The 20,728-nt window shown below is 38.6% G+C and overlaps 1 protein-coding gene across 4 annotated transcripts; it reads right to left on the reverse strand.

The window, feature by feature from the left end:
* Positions 1-8,275: 8,275 nt before the first annotated feature.
* Positions 8,276-13,010, reverse strand: LOC147286847 (putative disease resistance protein RGA3). Of its 4 annotated transcripts, none has more exons than XM_086242695.1 (3): positions 9,810-13,010; positions 9,381-9,423; positions 8,276-8,416 (listed from the first exon to the last, which is right to left on the reverse strand). In XM_086242695.1, exon 1 carries the CDS (start codon positions 12,799-12,801, stop codon positions 9,892-9,894), a length of 2,910 nt encoding a protein of 969 aa, XP_086098821.1. In that variant the 5' UTR covers positions 12,802-13,010; the 3' UTR covers positions 8,276-8,416; positions 9,381-9,423; positions 9,810-9,891. The 4 variants fall into 4 exon arrangements, with proteins under 4 accessions (XP_086098821.1, XP_086098824.1, XP_086098823.1 ...); XM_086242698.1 differs by having other exon boundaries at positions 8,336-8,434; XM_086242697.1 differs by lacking the exon at positions 8,276-8,416 and adding an exon at positions 8,424-8,521.
* Positions 13,011-20,728: the final 7,718 nt, after the last annotated feature.

Genomic DNA, 20,728 nt, shown 5'->3' on the forward strand with positions numbered 1-20,728 from the left:
ACCTTTAATTAATTTGATATCCTTCCACGGCGCCAACATCATTGATAAGAGTAATTTTCTATGCTAGGCGTACGCAGTTCATCCAACTCTAGTATAAAACGTACACTTGGACCTACGATAGAAAAGTAAAGATCGATATTTTTTTATAGAGTTAGACACACTACACTATACCTATTCGTTAAATTAATCTTCATTAATAAACTAATTTGTCATAGGAATTAGAAAGCATATTTTATGAAATCTATCATTAGTTAAACATTTTTTCGTACTATATCGTCATTTTCAACAAATTTCAAAGTGATCGATTACAAAAATAAAATTTGAATTAATAGTTTAGAGCGATTGAGCTAGCTCCCTTAAGATCTATAAAAGATTAAAAATATTTCCAAATATTTGTAAACCAAAAAAAGTAACAGAAGAGTGCGGATTTAGACAATTAATTATATACAATCATTTGGGAAGTTGGCATCTTGACAGAGACATCCATTTGGCAGCTGCATGTATGATGTATAGGTTCGATCTAATCGAAATACACAAAATGTGACGATTTGGAGGTATAACTAGCCTCCAACCTTATCATTCTAGAGTGGAGAAAAGCCACTCACAAGTTACAACAATCCAAACAAAATGGTCCTCTACGCCTAAACCACAAATATCTTTGCTACTTGCAAGGCCCATTAATGCTCTAAAATCTAATTAATAAATCTCTAATGGTGGTGTAATTAGAAATTAAGGCTCATATAATTAATTCCCTATTAATGTTAAGCTGTTTCAATGTTCTATTACATTTCTTAATTACAGGAATGAGAAATATTTTTTTATCTGACAGTCTAGCAATATAATACACGTATAGTCATATTGTAAATTTAAACCATACATTAAGACAAGAATCAATTTAATTAATGATTCAAATTTACAATTTGACACAAAAATATTTTATATATTATTTTCTAATATTTCTGATAAAATAAGAATCTACATTATTAGCGGTCCAAATTTATGATATTCCATTTGGGTAATTATTGATCTCTTAAGCCCTTGATAAATCAATTAAGAAATAGTGATAGCCAAAAACTTAGAATTGAAAGCGCAGGTTTCCGTATTTAACTCACATATATAGCATTTGTTAACTCAGAATTATAAGAGAATCTCTCTCTCTGTCTCTCTGTGACACATGGGTGCTTCCACTACAATTGCTGGAGCATTGATATTGTGTCTTTTGTACCAAGTAGGAGGGGTGCTTAGTCATGGGGTGATAAGGAAACACGTACAGAGTACTAGTACTGGGTGTGACCTTTTCCATGGGCAATGGGTTTGACAGGTCCTACCCTCTCTACAATTCAACAGACTGTCCCTTCATTTTGAAGGAGTTTGATTGCCAAAAGAATGGGCGACCAGACAAACACTACCTCAAGTATAGATGGCAGCCCAATTCATGCAAATCACCAAGGTATTATTAATTACTACTCAACTTCTTAACCCAATCTCATTTTTGCTCCTATATACACACAACAGTATTTCGGCTTTTTAATTTCACTTATAGTCCAAGAACTTTGAACCTGATATGAATTCGATCAGTATTAGAACCTATCGAGTAGTATTTAAGGAGTGTTCGAGCATTACTCATAGGGGCTCGAGCATTTCATAAGGTATTTTTCTAAAATTTTTAAAAAGTGCTGAAAGTCTTTAATATGCAAAACAAACAAAAAAAGTTATTTTTAAAACATAAATAATAAATACTTATATTTCCAAACATTTTGATGACACCATTGTGATTCCCAATATTTGCAAACATTATAGGCCCACCGCTCCTACCTCCGCCTCTTCCTTCTCCTTTTCTTCTTCGCTTATGAGATACTCCCTTTCTTCTTTGTGAGAGCTTTTTTATCTCTCCATGTGAGAGTTTTTTCATCTCAATAAAGGAGAGCTTTTCCAATCGCTTTAGTTTGGTCCTGCTGGTTACTAATGCCTGATCCGCCACCTTGGGATACTGTCAGACTCGATTTAGAGATGTTGGTTGGATTGTGGACCCAAACGCGACTAGTTCACTAATTTCTACGGTGCTTTGCTGGCTCCGTTTGATGACTGTAGTGTATGCTCGATGCTGACGTTACGAGATCCGCCTCTTATTCCGTTGTAAGCGTTTAGCTTTTTGGCCCTATTATTGTAGGGCTTCTTGCCATAACCTTGTATTCTTTATACCTTTTTTGGCTATTTTAATGCAATGTTATTATTTTCTCAAAAAAAGAAAAAATTGTATTTTAAATACTAGATTGAACAAAATAACATTGCCCACATATCTTGCACATGAATATACGATTAATAGCCATATTAGGCACACATTTCCCCTAACATTGTTATTATGTATGCTTTATTTGCCCCATTGACTAGTCCAAGAGAATGGGATGATGATGCAAAGTCAAACACCTATTGGGGACAAACAAAACCAGTGTTGGGGGCACATTATCCTGGAGGTTCACATCCAGCACAAGTTATTTTAGAGAAGGTATTGAGCAAAATGTCAAAGGCAGTCCATTTGCTTAAAATAACGACATTATCACAACTAAGAAAAGATGGTCACCCTTCATTATATGGCCTTGGTGGCCACTGTGGCATGGATTGCACTCACTGGTGTCTTCCCAGTGTTCCAGATGCTTGGAATCAAATTTTATTTGCAGCACTCTTTCAAAGCTGAGTCATCACCAATCTTTTCTTTTTTAAGGTGAATAAATTATCGGTACCTTTTTTTCTCTCTTAATAATTATATTTTCCACTTGGCATTAGCATTAGCATGCAATTTGTAATATAATTGAATACCTTCTGTTGATGCAAATTTCCGTAAGAGAGATGCAACAACTTATAAGGGATGATCTGGCTGATCTGAAGCCCTGCTGGATGATGAAGTGGAGGTTGAACCGAGATCTTCCTGCACGAACACAAGATCAAAGGAGATGGACCGGTGTGGTACCAGCCAAATATGCTCCGATGATGAAGTCAGTGATGTGTGTTTGGAAGTATTTATGTAAGAACAAGGAAGCACATGTGATGAACTTGGGAGAATGAGGAAGAACAAGGTAAGATCTCCTGAGTTTATTCTCAGCAAGTAGGGAATATTTTTATAGGCTTTTCGTGAGTGAAGTTGTGTCTTAGATCCTTTTTTTTGTGCACATAAGGTAGCTTATATAGGCAAAGGAAATGGTGAGGGGTAAGTTACCTGCATGAGGGTGAATGGTTGAGAAGAGGCCACGCGTTCGGTCATGAATAGTGGCATGCACAGCTACCCACCTTCTTTACATTCAATGCTGCATTGAGTGCAAGGATGGAAGATAAACTATGATGCCCTAATAGTCATGACTGTGAGCTGGGAAGTCTCATCTGTCAGAGAGCCATGTCAGATGCACTTGAGTATGACGGTTCATCCAAACGTGATCTTCTTTAGAATGGCGGTGAGAAGCCGAGCTGATCTGAACACATGTTCTCATGTGTAGACATGAAACCCATGTGTGATCGGATTGGACATGGACAAGCCGGCCGAGCCAATCCGGTAGGTAGTGATCATTTCAAGTCGTAATTGGCTGTGACTAGAATTTGAGAGGATGATCACCAAAGGCCGAGCCGAACCGGGTGTCCACTTCATGATGGATTTCTCCAAGTGTAGAGAAACAGTGTTGATTGGTTCGGATCGACAGGAGGCAGTTCCTAGGCCGAGCCGAACACATGTCATATGTGAATCTCCCATGTATGAGGCAGTAAGATGTGCCAAATTAGAAGAGTAGGGCATTGGGCCGAGCCGAACCAAATGGTCGAGATGATTCGGTGATGACAAGATTGTCAAAACAAGTCTGATCGTGATCGATTGACCAAGCCAAAGTGATAAGACGATTGGGGTGGCTGACCATGTCAACTGTTGACTGGTCAAGATGTCACGTAGGATCTTTGAGGCGGTGGATTAGAACATCCGAGCCAAGCTGAATATATGACTTTGTAAATGTCTCATGTACAATGATTATCTTGTCTAGTTTGATCAACAAAATGATGATCTGGCCCGAGTCGAGCCGAGCCGAGCCAAGGTGAGTTGTACAATCGTCATCTCATCTGGTCGAGCCGATTCGAGCTATACAAGCATGATCTCGTCTGGTCGAGCCGATCCGAGCTGAAGACTTTGGAAGTGATGTTCCAGGTTCTAATAGAATGTTTAATGGTTGAGATGTGACTGGAGAAAGATGATCTCCAAATCCGAGCCGAACTGATGGTATCCGAAAAAGATGATCTCTCGAATTTCTGGTGGATCCCAATGTCAGTTCGGATCGGACATGGGTAACCCGGAGGTAAGAACAAATCTCATATGTACATGTTGTTGGCATTGCTATGCTGAGATGATGACATAGATGGCTGGGTCTGATCAAGTTGACCATTGAAAAGTCAGAGCAAAAATGGGACCTGGTGTGCCACGTGTTGGTCTGTGATTGGCCATTGAATCTATGTGGATTTATCCACAAACACCTTCATTTATTAGTTCTTTAAAAAATAAAAAAGAATGTCAACATTGTTGCAACTATGAATTAAGGTATGTAAGAGGATTTGAATTCTCGGTTTGTTTGTTCATATATTACTTCTGAATTTGTAATATATAGTTAAAATTAAAACAAGTAAAAATAAGTATATGAAAGAATCTAAATACATGTAGCAAAGTAGGAACTCCTTATTGTTATGTTGCATACATATATGTGATAATTTTGGATCTATGGTTTGACTGTATTTATTATACTGAATTCTAAATTAAGGTTATGAATAAGACAATGAAGCAATATTAAGGGACCCCATAAAAAAAACACGAGAAGCAATATCATGGCACTATGAATTATATCAATTATCAATTGGTCTACTGATATTTCTTCAGCCTATCTTTAGTTAAAAATATTAAAAAAAAAAAATTAAAAACACTAATGCATGTTCAAAAGATCGAAACTTTGACTAGTTTCTCATTATAATGGTCAATTGAATTGGCATCAATATTTACCACCAAAAGTATATTATTATTGTTATTATTGGAAAAGAAAAATTAAAGAGGGAATTAATGGTGGTGATCACACTACAAGAAATGTGAGTAGAGGCCATTTTCATTGGTTACTTAGAAAAGAGTGACAATTAGGCAATATGGACTAAAGTGCTTCGATTTTAACAAAAATGAGTGACAATTGGGCAATAGGAACTAAAGTTTCCAAATGCCACACATTTCTGTGCAACCAATAAAAAAGACATTTGTTCACATTTCTTATAGTGTCAGAATTAGGTCGGAAAAGGGAGAGAGGTATTTTAAAAGGCTCTTGATGAGTCTTGAAGTACTTCCTTTCCTTGAACGCATGTATCAGCCACCGCGCATGTTAGTAGTAGGCCCCATACATACTATATAGTCTCAAAGAAAGAAAGATACTCTTCAAATATTAATTCAACCACCACATGCAACTAACCCACCCCCATGTTCTTAATGTCCTCTTATTCTTCCAAATTTCTTTTGTTTATATACACGTACGTACATTTTCCGTAAAGAAAATTCAACCAATATATATATATATATATCCATTATGCTACAGACTCTTTCTGTTGAGGTACACTTCAACTTAAACATGATGAGGTATAACTTGTAGGACCCAAGCTACACTCTGCATTGTAATTCGATGATCAAAGCTGTCAATTTTTTAAGTCTATATACAAGAATCATCCTTGCAAAAATTAGATAAATCGGAAATCATTTAACCATTTGTTTAAAGAGTCATCATTTCAAGTGTTAATGGAATTCATATATTCGTCTATTTATTCTATCACAATTAGATGTCTTAATGGTTTCCGATTTACCTAATTTTGCAAGGATGATCCTTGTATAGAGACTTAGAAAATAGACGACTTCGATCATCAAATTACAATGCGGAATGGGTTCCACAAGCCGTACTTCATTATATTTAAGATGAGATATACCTCAACGAAGGAGCCTCTATTATGCTATTCAATAATTATTATATATTTAATCCAAACTAGGGTTCCAAGCACTTTTATCTCCAACCAAAGTCCATAGTACAACTCTAATTAATCCATGATATAAAATCTTGGACAAATTACACAAAAGTACCTCAACTAACCACCCTATATCATTTGAGTACTTCAATAAAAAAAAGTTGCTCGTAAGTACCTCAATTACTGATTTTGCATACCTAGGTACCTCCGTCAACTTTTCCATCAGGCCTGCCGTTAATTGCCTATGTGGCACACTAGAAACATGCCACGTGGACAAAAAAATAAAAAAAATTTAAAAAAATGAACTAATTATTTAAAAAAACAAAAAAAAAAATTAAAAACTCAAAAACTAAAAACAAAAAAAAACAAAAAAAATGGAGTTGCAGGGGAGTTGCAGGGGCTAGCTCCCAGCCTCCCACCCCTCCCTCTGAGACCCACCCAACCCAGCCAACCACCCTTCCGACCCCAGCCACCTTGCCGCCGACCCTAGCCACCACGCCGCCGACCCACCCCCTCTCTTTCCACGCCTCTCTCCTCTCTCTCTCTCTAACTCTCTCTCTCTCCCCGAAACCCCAGCCTAAGTCCAGCCCGAGCCTAGTGACCCACCCCCTTCTCCCTTTGCCTCCCCCAGTGACCCACCCACCTCCCTCCCCTCTCCGGCCACCAGCTTCATCTCTCTCTTTCTGTCATTCTCTCTCCCTCTGTTTCTCTCTCTCTCTCTCTCTCTCTCTTATAGATCTGAACGAAGGTGGAGCTCAGGGCGGGCGGGTCGGGGCTGGGGTTTCGGGGAGAGAGAGAGAGTGAGGTAGAGAGAGAGGAGATGGAAGGGGAGAGAAAGGGGGTGGGTGGCTCGGTCGGGGAGAGAGAGAGAGAGCGAGGCAGAGAGAGAAAGTGAGGGGCGAGGAGAGAGAAAGAGAGTGAGGCAGAGAGAGGAGAGAGGGGGTGAGTGGTCGAGTGGGTCGGCGGCGTGGTGGGTGGATCGGCGGCAGGGTAGCTGGGGTCGGAGGGGGGGATGGCTGGGAGGGGTGGGAGGCGGAGGGAGGCTGGGAGCTAGCCCCTGCAACTCCATTTTTTTTAGTTTTTTAGTTTTTGAGTTTTTAATTGTTTTTTGTTTTTTTAAATAATTAGTTCATTTTTTTATTTTTTTGTCCACGTGGCATGTTTCTAGTGTGCCACGTAGGCAATTAACGGCAGGCCTGACGGAAAAGTTGACGGAGGTACCTGGGTGTGCAAAGTCAGTAATTGAGGTACCTATGAGCAACTTTTTTTTATTGAGGTACTCAAGTGATATAGGGTGGTTAGTTGAGGTACTTTTGTGTAATTTGCCCTAAAATCTTTTATATCATTACCAATCCAATCTAATACCAGCCTCATCTAACCCCAAACATGATATATATATATATATATAAAACCAACACATGTACAATACGAACTTATTATTTGGAATTGACGTTGTTACACCAATAGTATCTAACTAATTACAATCAACGATAATGTTAACGTCAAGTTTTACTGTCACACTCATTGGAGGCTGAATCTAGTACAACATGTGTATCATTCATTAACTCAACTAAGTTGGATCATCAAACCCATAGAATTAGTAAGATTTAGGCATGACAAAAAGATTTAGGCACTCGGTTTTAACCATGCCCACACAAATATAACTAAGTTTCATGTGCAAAAAGATTTAAGGTACCGATATTCAAACAACATGAAAAAATCTCTGGTGACACCATTTTGTTCTGGCAACAAGAAATTCGATTCTTGTTTGTTTGCAAACCTGCTACGAAAGGAAGCAGAACAAACATTTGACAAGAATTCTTTAATGCTAGCCATCAGGCCATTGCCAAATAAGTTCACCTTCGTTGTAACTCTGCTAGCAATGTTGTAGAAAATATTAGCTGCAAGAGAAACAAATGAAAAACATACCAGACCCAATACCAGGGGTTAATGTTTAAATTTCTCAAAATACATAATTGAAGATGTTCACGGGTTGAAATAGATAAAATCAAATAAAGAATTAAAATTTGATGACTAATACATTTATTAGTCACAATAGAAATACAGGGAAAGGAGGCTATGGGGGGATGGCACCCGGCCCATTGCCAAAACAAAAGACTAAAAAAACAAACAGCAGGAAAGAAATAAACATAGCAAAATAAAGGGAATAAAACCAGGTGGTGGTGGCAGGGTTCAGAATTCCCAGCCCAACTCGTCGATCAAAATCCTCACCCACACACATCGATAGATAGCCACCCAACTAAGCTTGACCACCTTATCTGAAGCATTTCCAAACACATACTAGCAAGAGAGAAGATAAATGTCGAAAACCGACTAAGAATATTGATTGCTGGCTTGGCCTTCTCTTTTTCTTCATGCGCTCTTCTCTCTTGTCCAATGGTTACTGCAGATAGATAGCCACCTTCACCAGGGAATAAATTTCCAGAAAAAGTAATGTCAGTGCTTTGCAAAGCTAGCAAAACCTTGCATTCCCTTGACACACTGGAAACTGCACCGTTTTACATCAAAGTAAATGATAACTATAAGAAATCGTTCAGGTCCTCATGATATATATCAAGAATGAACTGCATGTAATATATGCTTAAGAAAACATTGAGAAAGAAACTCGCATGCTTATGATATCAGATATATATATATATATATATGCATCACTACCTTCAATGTATAACCTAAGAATAACCAATCAGACAAATAAGGTAATTCTAAATAATTTTATAAATTCAAAAAATACATAAGACACATGGGAATTGCCCAATTCAATTTAAAATGAGTTCTTATGTGACATTAATCTCTTGAGAAAACCATCTGAGGCATTAAGCTCACTATATATGTTACAAACTGATATTTCAAAATGAGCTGTCCGCAAGGCCTTTCCTCTAACAAAAGTTTTTCTTGTTTCAAGAGAAGTTGAAGTCTGAATTAAAAGAGACCAATAGGAATGAGACCATTACTATGATGCAAAGTTATATATCATCTATAGTCAATTGGATTGCGGAAGGAAGATGCAATGACTAAAAGTCTAAAACAATGGTAATATTACTGCATGGATGATTATCATCAATCAAGTTTGATGATTGGATTGTGGGAGTTGGGCCGGTAGAAACCAGTTTAAAATTCAAATATTTAACATTATAAAATCTGGAAGGCACAATTAAATTTTTTTCAGTGACTGACAATGCACATTGCAGAGTAATTTTTTTTTTTTAATACAGGAAACATACAATTTTATAATATAGGAAGTAAAAAAAGTAAAATGCAGAGTATTTGAAAGTGAACAATATGAATACAGCTGTCCATGCCACAAACATTGATAAACCAAGAACTTCAAGATATGATATTTAGCTTACCAAAGTAGCACCAGATGAACTTGACAACTCCAATGCCATTAAGCTGGATAAAAAGAAAATAATTAGAGGACTTGTCTATAACCTGAATAAAAAGAAAATAATCAATTCCAAATTATCTAACGATTTATTTAAAATTTCGTATCTAGAAGCGGAGGCTTTCCAACACCTTCACCAGGGAATCAATTTCCAAAAGGAATGTCAGTTTTTGTAATATATAGCAAAACAGGATAGCTGCCATTCAATTAAACTAACGGTTCAGAAATCATGTTAGAAAGCTATCCAAGGTGAATCAGTTTGATATACCATTTCAATTATACATTTGACATTAGTTTTTGGTAAAATGAAATCATGGCAGGCCAGTAGGGATTGTATTAATTAATATCTGAATATTTGGCATAGAATTAGATAAATAAATAAGAGTTTACTTACAAGAAGATGTAGCAGAGCTGGATGATGGAGATTGCCAGAGCTCCTCACTCACCGAAGATGCAAAGCTCAGATGAATCAGGATTCATCTGTCTTGCTGGATCCCAATTCCGTCTTTCTGTAAAGTCCGCCCATTCACTATGATGTTTGTGGTGTGAGAAATCTTGTCCCACTCCTTACCACTTCCTTCTTTGCAAGCATTGGCAAGAGACGGATAGCGGATGATCTCCAAATTCTGTAGTGGTGTCTTCCGCAGGAAGTTGGGCAGTGTTTCTAGCTTTGGACAGCCTAGAAATGTTAGGGTAGAGAGGGAGGGCATTATTGTAATCTGATCATGAGAATCCTCCTCTTCCCTCCACCCTTCCACTCCTTCCCACACTTCCCAACAATTCATACCAGAGAAGTTGAGTTGTTTCAATTTGGGGAACAAAGTCTGTGACTGTGACGATGATGATGATGATGTTTGCTTGTCGTCTATTAATCCCAAAAACTCAACTCCTATCTTTCCAATCTTTCTACAACAATAAATAATCAGAGATTCCAGGGATGACAATTTCCCCAAAGGAGGCAAAAACGTGCAATCTGGAATCTCCAACAAAAGCTTTCTCAAGTTTTGTAAAGACATCAGCCAATTGGGAGACGACGTCGTGTTAAAACACATGGTGATGACTAAAGATTCCAAACCTGGATGTGGTTGTAAGGCATTCAGTATTTCTCCATCGTTTTTATGCTCTTCTTCTTCTCCAAGTTCACAGTACCAACATCCGAAATTCAGTCTCAAATGAAGGAGGTCTTTCTTATTCACCAATTGTGCTTTCTCAGCCTGACTCGCATCTTCCGTACGCCCTATGTGTTTAATCTCAAGACTCCCTTGAAGGTGGTCCAAGTTTTTCAAATCTTCTAACTTCAATCCTCCTTCATTATCCGCACCCACATGAAACTCATCTACCGTTTGCAAATTTCTTAATCTCCCAATGCCTTTTATGTTTGCACCCGGATGAGTGCCCTCCACGTGAAGATGCCTTAAGTTAATTAGCCTTCCCATATCGGGTACTTTTTTGAGACCGCTGCACTGATCAATTCGCAAGGTTTGCAAGTTGTATAATTCACCTATACCATCGGGTAATGCCTTCAAACCTTGATTGTGAGAGAAATCAAGATACCTCAAATGTATCAATTTACTAATTTCTTCAGGAATTTCTTTGATACGGTTACCCCTCAAATTTAACGTCCTCACGAACTTCAATAACAAAATTAAATCTGGCCCAATAGTAGTAATGTTCGAATCAAAAGTTGTGAATGTGCGCAGAAATTTAAAATTGCAAAAAGAAATAGGAAATGCACCCTCAGATGCAAACATCATAGTCAAATGAAGAATGTTATCATCTGGCAGCTCTATTCTCTCATTAGAATCCTTAATCTCTATAATAAAGCATTCCTTCTTGGTTAGATATTGCACAAAATCATGTACAATATCATGCATTTTGCATCTTATTATATCTTCATCAACATCTCTCTCAAAATCTTGGAAGAAAGACCGCATTACTAAGTCATCAAAATATGCTTGACCTATTTTCTTTTGCTCTCTTTTTTCCTTAACATCAAGATAATCTTGTGACATCCACAACTTAATCAAATCATCTTTATCTATCACAAAATCTTTTGGAAAAATAGCACAATATAAAAGACAACGTCTAATTGTTGGGGTTAAATCATAATAACTTAGTAATAGCGGTTGGAAAACCTCTTGCTCGAACTCTTCTAATTCCCATATCTTATTATTCAAAACATCTTGCCATTCTTTCAATTTTTTCTTACCGCACATGAGACTACCTAAAGTCTTTGCAGCAAGAGGCAACCCCTGACACTTTTTTACAATATCATTGCCAACATCTTCAAACATTTTAAGGTCGTCTCTTTTCCAATCATTGAACGCAAAGTAATAGAACAATGACCGACAATCTTCTTCCCTTAACCCCTTCAAATGGATTATGTGAGTGGTTGCTCCCATTAGCTTAGCAACCTCCACCTTTCGTGTGGTCACCAAGATTCTACTGCCTATACCTCCATTGCGCAGAAGTTTGCTTAGTTCTTCCCACTGTCTACGCTTTGGATTCCACACATCATCTAGGACAAGGAGGAATTTCCTTCCCTGAATCCTTTCTTTTATACGTTGTACTAAAGTTTCCAATTCATTTAAATTTGACGCATCCTTTTCAGAAAGACCTTCAAGGATAGCTTTAGCAATTTTGATCCCATCAAAAGGGTCTGAGACACAAACCCATATTCTCAAATCAAAATGAGCCTTCACCCTTTGATGGTTATAGGCGTGTTGGGAGAGACTTGTCTTTCCAGTTCCTCCCTGCCCTATAATAGGGATGATAAGGGGGCCATTCCTTTCTTGACTACTCTCATTTACCAACTTGCTTACTAAATCTATCTTTTCATTTTCTCGACCAAACGATATATCTTGAAGAGAGGAAGTCTTTTCTCGTCCAAGATGTTCACCGCCGTGTCTTTTTGTTTTTTGAAAGCTATACTTTTGTCTATCAATAGCAATCTTATTTAACGTTTCATTTAGACCTTCAATCTTCAAAGCAATGTCACGGCGATGAAGGACTTTGTTGACTTTGCCAGAAGAAAAAGGGGAGGGAAAGTGGAAACGTACCTTCTTCTTAGTAAGAGGAGCTTTTTGAGTTTCCTCCTCATCTTGTTTCAGAATTTGGTGTTTTAGAATTTCAGTGCTCCACTCATCCAACACGTTGTCTATCTCGTTGGAAATTTCTTTCAGCTCATTCAGCCAACGTCTCACGCTGGCCTCCCCCACTTGTCTCTGTTCTGCATCCTCGAGCACATCTTGAATAGCTTTGAGGTTGCGGGTGAGATCTTCAACTTCTTTGTCAACACCTCTGACTAGTTGCAGCTCTCGGTTGATCTTGTCAATGGTGATCGAAGCCAAACGTTCCAGGAGTACATTAACGAGTGCTTCAGCCATATTGTTGAGGAGAAAGTTTGAAACTGAGTGAGAATGAAAAAGAGAGAGATAGAGAAATAACAAGAAGTAGCAAATGCAGAATGGCGGGCGTGCTACCGTCTTTCTCTTACCCACTTCATATAGAGTCACTGAATGAGTTGTTGAATGTCTTGGCCCAATTTTTCTAATATTTTTTGGTTGAATTAAATTAAATTATAATGAAAATTGACAAGTACACGCGGTTGAAATAATTGTGCTGTGGGGCACCTAAATGAGAAAAACGTATATATTTGTCTCCCACCTTTTATTGCCTTTATCTATTCCTTTTTCTCTTTCTTTGAAGATTGAACTTTGATGAAAATTTTCAACATTATCTTTTTGCTTTTCCAGTATGAATCTTTATTTGATTTCCTCCATAATTTCGCACTGCTGTTATAAGTTATAACAACTTTACTTAAAAACAGTAGTGGGAAATTTCCCATTTGTGTTAAGCCAATAATGCATCGCCGCTTGCAAAGGATTGCAATATATGCTGGTCCCCCACAATTGGCTGTATACTGAGGAGTTTTAAGATAAGTCACGCACCGCCATTCATTTTCAAGCACAAGGGTCTACGTAGTAGGAATAAAAACAGAAACGCTTTCACACTATTTTTCTTTTTTGGTCTGTTTCACACTATAGTACTGTTAGTCCACCAGAGTAAATGCAGAATGCGCGTGCTATGCTCTTTGTTCTACCCACTTTATATATTGACTTGTTTGTGTTAGGCCAATGCAGAATGCAAGTGGCCAAGTGCTGCCACGCGCATTTTTCTGAGCTTGTTCCCTGTGGGGGTGCTTGCCTCGTGTTTCTTTTCGGTTTAATAAGATTTTCATGACTTTTTAATTGTCTTTTATGAGCCAAATTGTTTTTTTCACAGATACCAAATTGTTTAATAAAAGTTAAAGCAAATTAAAAGACAACATGGTGATTAAACCAAAAATTTTCACGCCATCTTGTCTTGTCTTTGTGAGCTAGTCATTGCCTTGAAGATTCACCTCCTACCTTGATCCATATATAACTTCAATCGACTTTATTTGTTTAATAAAAGTAAGTCTATGTTTAATATAACACTTCTACTCTTGTGTGAGCCAAATTGCCTTTCAACATGCATACCCAACTATTGACAAAATAAAAATTTCATACCCAGCTGGATTGATATGTATAACTTTGTTTATTATTACAGTTAACCAAAAAAACTTTGTTTCAACTTTCAATACGTAGATTTGAAATTTAAATTCTTAAATCCAAACGGGCCCGCGATATCATCAATTCGGATCCAAACACTTGCGAGAATTGAAGAGATCGAAGATGTCCAAATTTCTGCAGATGGCTACCTTCACCAACTGGAATCACTTTTCAAAAGGAATGTCAGTGTTTTGCATAGCTAGCAAAACCTACGTATTATATGAAATTAAAAGAGACTCACTGGCTTTGTTTGTTTGGGCCTGCTGGCCCCCATTTTACCCAAAAAGAAAGACTCACTGGCAAGTGCACTGTTGCAGTACATAGATATAACTGACGCTGCCAAAATGCTTGCACTCACCTGTACGTATTACATCAAATTAAATAATAAATTGATAATCGGTTTATCCAATCTCCAGTTTGTAGTAGATGTTTATTTTTTTTTGGGTAAAACTGGAGCACAAGGTCCAAAGACAAAGCAAAAGAATACAAAACAATTAGAGGGCTGCTATTTGCACACCCTTAAATTTCTTTTTGCACACTCTTTCTGAAAAAAAAGAAAAGAAAAATTCAAGGAAAAAGACCATTTGGCCCTCCCCTCACCCACACACCCCATCCCCATCTCCCTCCCCCCTCCCCCCCCCCCCCCCCCCCCCCGCGTACACACCCCATCCATCCCCATCTCTCTGGCACACACCCCACCGTCGAAGCCCACCCCCCACCCTTTCTATTCGGCCCGCCCCACTCTCTCTCCTTCCCTCTTACCCCGCCGACCACCGCACCCCCTTCCCTCTTGCCACCTCCCAATCCCTCCTCCCCCTCCTCCCCGCATGCACCACCGCCCAAGCAGACAGCCAAAAATAAAAAATAAAAAAAATTGCAGCGGGTTCGGCGGACCAGTGCCGAACCCGGTGGTTTCATTTGACAGGTACCCGCCGAATAGAATAGGATTGTTCGGTGGGTACCTACCGAACGAAACCACCGGGTTCGGCACTGGTCCGCCGAACCCGCTACAATTTTTTTGTGGGTGTGGGTGTGGGTGGCTGGCCAGTAAGAGGTGTTCTGGGGAGTGATAGCCGGCATCTGGGGAGTATTTTCCGACCGGTGGGGTGACTGGTGGTGGCCGGAGGAGGGAGAGGGAAAGAGAGAGAGTGGGGCGGGCCGGGGCTGGGGTTGGGTTTCGGGGAGAGAGAAAGATGAGGGGATGGGGGTGCGGTGGTCGGCGGGGTAAGAGGGAAGGAGAAAGAGTGGGGCGGGCCGGGGCTGGGGTGGTCGACGGGGGTGGGGTGTGTGCCGGAGAGAGGAGAGGTGGGGATGGGGTGTGTGGGTGAGGGGGTGTGTACGGGGGGGGGGAGATAGGGATGGGGTGTGTGATTTTTGGGTGTGTGTGTGTTTTTTTTTTTCTGTTTAGGAAGGGTGTGCAAAAAGAAAAACGGATGGCGTGTGTGGGTGAGGGGAGGGCCAAATGGTCTTTTCCCTTGAGTTTTTTTTTTTTTTTAAGAAAGGGTGTGCAAAGAGAAGAAAATGGTGTGCAAATAGCAGCCCTCAACAATTAAACGTGGTGGTGCAACATAATTTGAATTGAAATATTGAACTCTCATAAATTGCTGCATTAGTTATTATTGCAAAATTAGGCGGCCTTCTGACACCTGTCTCTAGGGACTTAATTTAGGAGTACCTGTCTCTAAGTTTCCTTCTTTTTTCAATGTTTCATCTGAGTGCTCTCATCAATCTTTTTTTCTGGAGAATGTTGTTTTGGGGGTAGGTAAGGGGGATATGACACAGGACAGCATAATCTATTCAAACTTTTAAAACTATGAAGGGGATTTGTTAGAAATTTAGAGGGTGTTTAGGACACTTGTAGCTAATGGCTTGTGTAAGCTTCTATTAGCTACTTATGCTTGATATGAGAAACTTGGGTGAAAAGTATTAGAATGGAGTGGAGACTTTAGTTAGAAATAGGACAATTTTATTTAGATGTAGAGGAGGAATACAAGACTTTAGTAGATGTCTAGGACAATAGGACTTAGGAGTAGTGGCTTTTAGTATTGCCTCTTGCTTACACTTAGATATGGGTACATGCTATATATATAGAGAGTAGATGAACCTACTTGACTTCTCTAGAACATCTATTAGCCACATGCTACTAGTAGGTTCTAGAGTACGTATACTACACTTTTAATTATATTCTAGTACATTTTTATATAAGCTTATTCTAGACTCTTCTTTTATGTAGAATAATGTAGACTTCTCTAGCATAATTTGTCATGGGCTTTAAAAGAATTTTCTAGAAATTTCTAGTTGGTGTGGAATAGTGTAGATAATTCCACAAATGTGCATTACTTTTTTTAACACTCCTCCTTAATGCACATTTGGGATACTCCAAGCATGCTTCGTAGCATTTCAAATCTTGGTCTTGGAAGTGCCTTGGTGAAGATGTCTACTATTTGCTCCTCCGTCTTGCAATACTTGAGTTCTATCTCCTTGTTTGCTGAGACTTCACGTAGAAAGTGATGCTTGATGGCAATGTGTTTTGTCCTGCCATGAAACACTGGATTTTTTGCCATTGCTATAGCAGACTTGTTGTCACAAAATATTTTAGTAGCTTCATTTTGTTGTTCTCCCATGTCTTCAAATATTCTTCTCAGCCATATAGCTTGGCAGGCTGAACTTGACGCTGACACATACTCCGCTTCTGCTGATGATTGTGCCACTGTCTCTTGTTTTCTTGAAGACCATGAGAATATGCCAGACTCAATTGTGCCACTGTCTCTTTTGAAGTCGTCCGCTCCAGCCCAGTCGCTATCTGTGAATCCGAATAGCCTTGTATTTGTAGAAGGTCTATACCATATGCCATAGTCAATAGTTCTTTGCAAGTACCTTAATATTCTTTTTGCTGCTCCATAGTGTATTTGACTTGGAGTTTGCATAAACCTCGAAAGTAGGCTGATCGCATACATAATGTCTGGTCGAGTTGTTGTTAGATAAAGTAGGCTTCCAATGAGACTTCTGTACTTTGATGCTTCTGCTTTTCTGGATCCATCGTCATTTCTTAGCTTTTCATTGGTGATGAGTGGTGTAGCCACGGTCTTGCACCCAGACATCTTTAACTTCTTCAAGAGATTTTCAGTATACTTCTTTTGACATACGAAGATTCCATTTTCTTCTTGGATTATCTCAATGCCAAGAAAATAGTGCAATTTACCGAGGTCACTCATCTCAAATGTCTTCATCATATCTTCTTTAAATTCTTGAATTAATTTTTCATTGTCTCCTGTATAGATAAGATCATCAACATATAGAGAGACAATAAGAATGGAGTTACCTTGAGTTTTGGTATAGAGTGTTGGCTCACTTTTGCTTCTCTTGAATCCAGCATTGATGAAGTATTTGTCAATGCGGCTGTTCCACGCTCTTGGTGCTTGTTTAAGTCCATATAAGGCTTTCTTTAGTCTTAGGACTTTGTCTTCTCCTCCTTCTTCGATGAATCCTTGTGGTTGCTCCACATAGATTTCTTCTTCGAGCTCTCCATTTAGAAATGCTGATTTTACATCCAGTTGGTAGAGTTTCCACTTCTTTTGAGCTGCAAGAGCTATAAGTGCTCTTATTGTATCAAGTCTTGCCACTGGCGCAAAAGTTTCATTATAGTCTATTCCTGGCTGTTGTGAGTAGCCTTTAGCTACTAATCTTGCTTTATGTTTTTGTATTGAGCCATCAGGATTAATTTTGGTCTTATAGACCCATTTCACGCCAATGATTTCTTTATTTGGTGGGCATTCTACAAGCTCCCATGTTTCATTTTTCTTAATTGTTTTAATTTCTTCTTCCATAGCCTTCCTCCATTCTTCTTGTTTTACTGCAACTTCAAAACTTTCAGGTTCTAAAGTTATGAAGTTGCATGTTTCATATATATCTCTGAGTGATTTTACTCTTCTAGGTGATGACTCAAAGGAAGATTCATCTTCTATTGATGAAGGAGTTAAAGAAGATGCAGGAGGCGTACCTGGCGTTTCTGAAATTTATCTTTCATGTGTGTCTTCTTCAGGCTGTTGTGTTGGGGTTGTCTCTGGTTCTCCTGACAGGACAACACCTTTCTTCTCTATTTTTCCTTCATCCCAATTCTAGGATGTAGATTCATCGAACTCGACATCTCGGCTGATCACGAGCTTCTTGGTTCTTGGATTGTAGACTTGATAGCCTTTAGATTGGGAACTGTATCCTATAAATATGCCAATTTCTGATTTTTCTTCTAGCTTATGTCTTTTTGGAGCTAGAATGTGCACATAACGTATACATCAAAAGACTTTGAGATGCTTTGCTGATGGCTTTTGGTTACTCCACGCCTCAATAGGAGTCTTGTCTTGTAGAGCTTTTGTTGGACATCTATTTAGCAAGTATACTGCTGTGTATACTGCTTCTGCCCAAAATACCTTTGGTAGTCCTTTTTCAAATAGCATTGATCTAGCCATCTCCATTATAGTTCTATTTTTCCTTTCCGAGACTCCATTTTGTTCAGAGGCATAGCCCACTGTCAATTGGTGCTCTACTCCTTCATCTTCGCAGAATTTGTTGAATTCTTTTGAGGTGTACTCTTTACCTCTATCGCTTCTAAAAGCTTTGATGTATTTGCCACTTTGTTTTTCGACATGAGCCTTGAACTTCTTAAAGACTTCAAAGACTTCTGATCTTTCACGTAGAAAATAAACCCATGTCATTCTAGAATAGTCATCAATGAAAAGAATGAAGTACCTGCTTTGATCGAGAGATGGGGTCCTCATTGGTCCACAGACGTCTGTATGCACGAGCTCCAACAAGGCTTTTGCTCTCCAAGCCTTTCTAGATGGAAATGCTTGTCGATGTTGTTTGCCAAGTTGACAACCTTTGCAGACATCACCACTCTCCTTTATGCTTGGCAGATCTCTCATCATATTTTTCTGGTGAAGTAATTGTAGTCCATGAAAGTTGAAGTGACCAAATCTTTTATGCCAAAGCCATGAATCTTCTAATTCTACTTTCATGGCCATATTTTTGACATATTGCCAATGGATGGGAAAATTTCTATTTTCCATCCTTACTTTAGCTATAATATGATTTTTATCTTTTTTGTCATATATTGTGCAGGAGTCTCTAGAAAAGTGTAGAGAGTATCCATTGTCAATCATTTGGCCACCACTCAATAGATTATGCTCCAAGCTAGGAACTAAAAGAACATCATGAATTAATTTAGTTCATTTGTTTGTATGGATAGAAATCTTACCTCTTCCTTTCGTCTCCACCAGTGCGCCATTTCCCAATTTAACTTGAGATTTTATGGATGTATCTATTTCGGAGAAGATGCTTTCGTCTCCTGCCATGTGGTTGCTGCAGCCACTGTCGATGTACCATTTCCTGTTGTTCACCTCAGTTGCTGCTTGACAAGCATAAAAAAACTCTTCATCCTGCTCCTTTTCTTCTGTATAATTGGCTTGATAATTCTTCTTAAACCGACAGTCTTTTTCCATATGTCCAAACTTTTTGCAGTTTCGGCATTTTGGTTTTCCTCGAAACCAACAATCTTTTTCTAGGTGGCTTGTCTGTTTACATGTTCCACATGGAGGGAAGTTTTTCTTCTCCTTGTTTTCATTTTTATTTTCCCAGTTATTGGGTTTATCTTCTCGTCTAGAATTTTCTTTTGATTTCCAGTTTCCTCTAGATTTCTGAGACCTTAAATTGACTTTTGACTGGAAGGCACTTTCTAGTAAACTTTCATTTCGCCTACTCAGTCTTTGTTCATATGCTTCTAGAGAACCCATTAGTTCTGTCACTGAAAAAGCCGTTATATCTTTTGACTCTTCAATGGCAGTGACTATAGGATCATACTTATCAGTAAGACTAATAAGTATTTTTTCTACAATTTTTGTATCAGTTATCTTTTCACCATAAGCTCTCAATTGATTTACTATTTCATTTACTTTGGAATAGTAATCTTTAGCAGTCTCAGAATCTTTCATTTTAAGATTTTCTAAATCTCTTCTTAGAGTTTGTAGTTTGACACTGCGTACCTTATCATTTCCTTGAAACTCTTCTTTCAAAGTATCCCAAGCCTCCTTTGAAGTTGTAGCTCCCATGATCCTTGGAAATATCGTGTCATCCAAAGCTTGTTGTAGAGCCTAAAGAGCCTTTGCATCTCTCTGCTCGTCCTTCTTTGCCTGCTTTCGTTGCTCAGCGGTGGATCTTTCTGGAACAGAGAACCCACTAGTAACAATGTCTCATAAATCTTGGGACATAAAATAGGTTCTCATCTTGATGCTCCAAAAATCATAGTTTTCACCAGAGAATATTGGAAGAGCGACAGAGTTTTAGCTAGAGTTATTAGACATGGTGGTAAATTAGGATGACCCTACGCCCAATAAGAAAGCTCTGATACCACTGTTAGAAATTTAAAGGGTGTTTAGGACACTTGTAGCTAATGGCTTGTGTAAGCTTCTATTGGCTACTTATGCTTGATATGAGAAACTTGGGTGAAACGTATTAGAATGGAGTGGAGACTTTAGTTAGAAATAGGACAATTTTATTTAGAAGTAGAGGAGGAATACAAGGCTTTAGTAGATGTCTAGGACAATAGGACTTAGGAGTAGTGGCTTTTAGTATTGCCTCTTGCTTACACTTAGATATGGGGACATGCTATATATATAGAGAGTAGATGAATCTACTTGACTTCTCTAGAACATCTATTAGCCACATG

Source organism: Dryas octopetala, chromosome 4 (assembly GCF_963921425.1).
Source record: "Dryas octopetala chromosome 4, drDryOcto1.1, whole genome shotgun sequence".
Classification (NCBI taxonomy): domain Eukaryota; kingdom Viridiplantae; phylum Streptophyta; class Magnoliopsida; order Rosales; family Rosaceae; genus Dryas; species Dryas octopetala.